Source organism: Brassica oleracea, chromosome C7, assembly GCF_000695525.1.
Source record: "Brassica oleracea var. oleracea cultivar TO1000 chromosome C7, BOL, whole genome shotgun sequence".
NCBI classification, from domain to species: domain Eukaryota; kingdom Viridiplantae; phylum Streptophyta; class Magnoliopsida; order Brassicales; family Brassicaceae; genus Brassica; species Brassica oleracea.
The window spans coordinates 2,883,924-2,886,382 of record NC_027754.1 but is presented as its reverse complement, the minus strand read 5'-3'; the positions used below and the strand labels follow the sequence as shown (position 1 = coordinate 2,886,382).

Below are 2,459 nucleotides of genomic sequence, written 5' to 3'. Positions count from 1 at the left end.
TCAGTCCTGGCGAGGTGGCGAGGCGGGTATAGCTCCAGTAGATTTCACCGGCACCTCTTTATTTAGGTGGTTCTTTGCTTTCTCTGAGAGGAATTCCCGGAGGTGCCCCTTTTGGAGTAGTTCATTGACCTCGATCCTTAGAGTAATGTAGTCTTCGGTTTTGTGACCGTGGTTGTGATGGAAGTCACAACAGAGACCAGGATTCCAGAACGAGTCAGGTGCCTTAATTTTCGGAGGCCACTTGACCTGTTGGCCCATCTGCCTCAAGACGTTGACAAGCTCTGGCGTGGATATCGAGAGATGGGAGTTGTCAAGCCAAGTGGATACCGACAATCCTTCCTCCTTTTCTAAGGGTCGGTATTGGAACCTGCCCTGGTTTCTATTCCCGGAGTCCTTGATCGCTCTCTGAGAGGATCTTTCATCCCAATTTCCTTGGTCTGATCGGGCTGACTTTTGGTCCTGCTTCGGCTGGGCTTTAGCGCTGCTAGAAACGTCTTCTTCCCACTTCACTTTTAGTTCATTGTAGAGGCCTCTGTCTAGAAGCAGGCCCCTTTTGATGGCAGAGATCACAGTAGGAATGCTGCACTCGGGAACTACCACATTTTCTTGGTTGAAGCAGGCTATGTAATCTCGCAGGGGTTCTACCCGATGCTGAAGAATCTCGTAGAGACTGTCTGAAGTCTTCTCCAGGCTCCTACTACTCGCGAATTGCTCCACAAACTTGTCGCCGAGGCTCGCGAAAGAGGATATGAGCCTGGTGGTTAGGTTGATGAACCATTTCAAGGCAGGTCTGATAAGAGTGGAGCCAAAACTTTTACACATTGTTGCTTGTATTGAGCGATATGATCGTCAGGGTCGCTTGTACCGTCGTACATCATTATGCTGGAGAAGGAAAACTTCCTAGGCATTGTTGGGGAAAAATACTCACGTATCATTTTCCTCTGAACCCCAGGCGGCAGGACCCTCATCTCCGGGTCTCCATTCCAAAAGCGTTGTGGGTCCCTAGTATCGAGTACCCCGGTATCGGCTCCAGGAACCGCCTCCAGCTCCAAGAAAAGGCAAATTGCCGATAAGGAGAATCTTCCATATTTCCGAATATGAAAGACTTCCATCTACTCCAACCGACAAGAATCGACCTATAGACGACTATATAAGGGGAACCCAAACCCTAGAATCAGGGATCGACTCTTTGAGACTTGAGGCTAGAATTAGACGGCTAGACTAGGGTTTCTTGCTCAATACTTTGTAATCTCTTCTAGTTCAATCTAATAAACGCTTATTCAAGTCATAATCTTATAATACTCCAAAATCTATACTAAATATCAGCTCATCCATCGTTTCGTAGTACTCACAAAGATTCTACACGAAAATCCCCTAACAGTTTGGCGCTGGAAGGAGGGAAGTAATCTAAACTACGTGACAATGACGACGGATAAGCCAAAAAACCTGTCAGAATCTACCCCAAGAGAAACCGGGCTACAAAGACAACTTGACGGATTACATAGTCAAGTGACCAACCTATTCAAGGCTTGGGAAGCCGCTCAAAACCTTGAGCTTTCCCCTAAAGTCCAGAGCGTGGAAGAACAGCCAGACGAACGTTTAGAACTTCCGGAACAATGTCAGGAAGAGTTTGTCCAATCCGACCCTAGAGATTGTTGGGGTCAAAATTGGTCACGACGGAATCGATGTCCGAATGTCCTCAGAAAAACCGAATCTCGTTCAAAAATTCAAAAGCCGAGAAAATGAACAGCCGAAACGGATCGCCCGGTGAGCTCGGCCGCGAAACGAGCCAGCTCACCCGGCGAGCATGGCCGGGTTGCCGGTCGACTGGCCGGCGAGTTCGGCCGTGACACGGGCCAGCTCGCCCGACGAGCTCGACCGTGGCACGGATCAGCTCGCCCGGGAAGCGCGGCCAATTCTCCGCAGACCCTTCTGAACCCGGTCCCATCCCATAACCATGCATCTTCGTCCGAAGTTTCCGTAACTCAGTCTTCGGGTCCGTGGATACGACACCAATGTTCCGTCTAAAAAAGCATCGTCAAAATTATTCGGGAAGTTGGGAAGGTTATGTCTCTCGAACAGTTTCCTATTCTTCGTAGCAGAGCAGGTTACAGTTAACTTAACACCAACTGCCTCGGCTATGCGAAGAAATAGGGTTCCGTTGGAAGAACCATGCCTATACCAATGGCTACTTCACGAGTAAAATCGTAAAAACGCTTAAGTCTCGATACGGCCCAAAGAGGGTCCGAATTGCGGACAACTGCCCATCTTTTGTCCCAAAAGACTTGAACCCAAAAACTGGTATGACGGTTTATCGCATCCGCGGGAAGAGATAAATGTCAAATTTCCGAAGATAATCACAAAGAATAACAAAATATTGAAAAGCCCGCTTCGCGACAAATCAGGCCCGAGAAGAGGTAAACCGACCTAAGGAGGAGTATATAAGGAGGACCTAGGAC

At 48.5% G+C, this 2,459-nt stretch overlaps 2 protein-coding genes across 2 annotated transcripts in view; one reads left to right on the top strand and one right to left on the bottom strand.

Moving 5' to 3' along the window:
* Nucleotides 1-822, bottom strand: LOC106302363. Its single transcript, XM_013738888.1, has one exon. It carries the CDS (start codon nt 820-822, stop codon nt 1-3), a length of 822 nt encoding a protein of 273 aa, XP_013594342.1.
* A 600-nt stretch (nt 823-1,422) lies between these two features.
* Nucleotides 1,423-2,459, top strand: part of LOC106302362 — a 1,971-nt gene continuing 934 nt past the window's right edge. The window contains exon 1 of the mRNA XM_013738887.1: nt 1,423-1,628. Within this exon, the coding sequence (XP_013594341.1) occupies nt 1,423-1,628 (206 nt within the window). The remainder of the gene's footprint in view (nt 1,629-2,459) is intronic.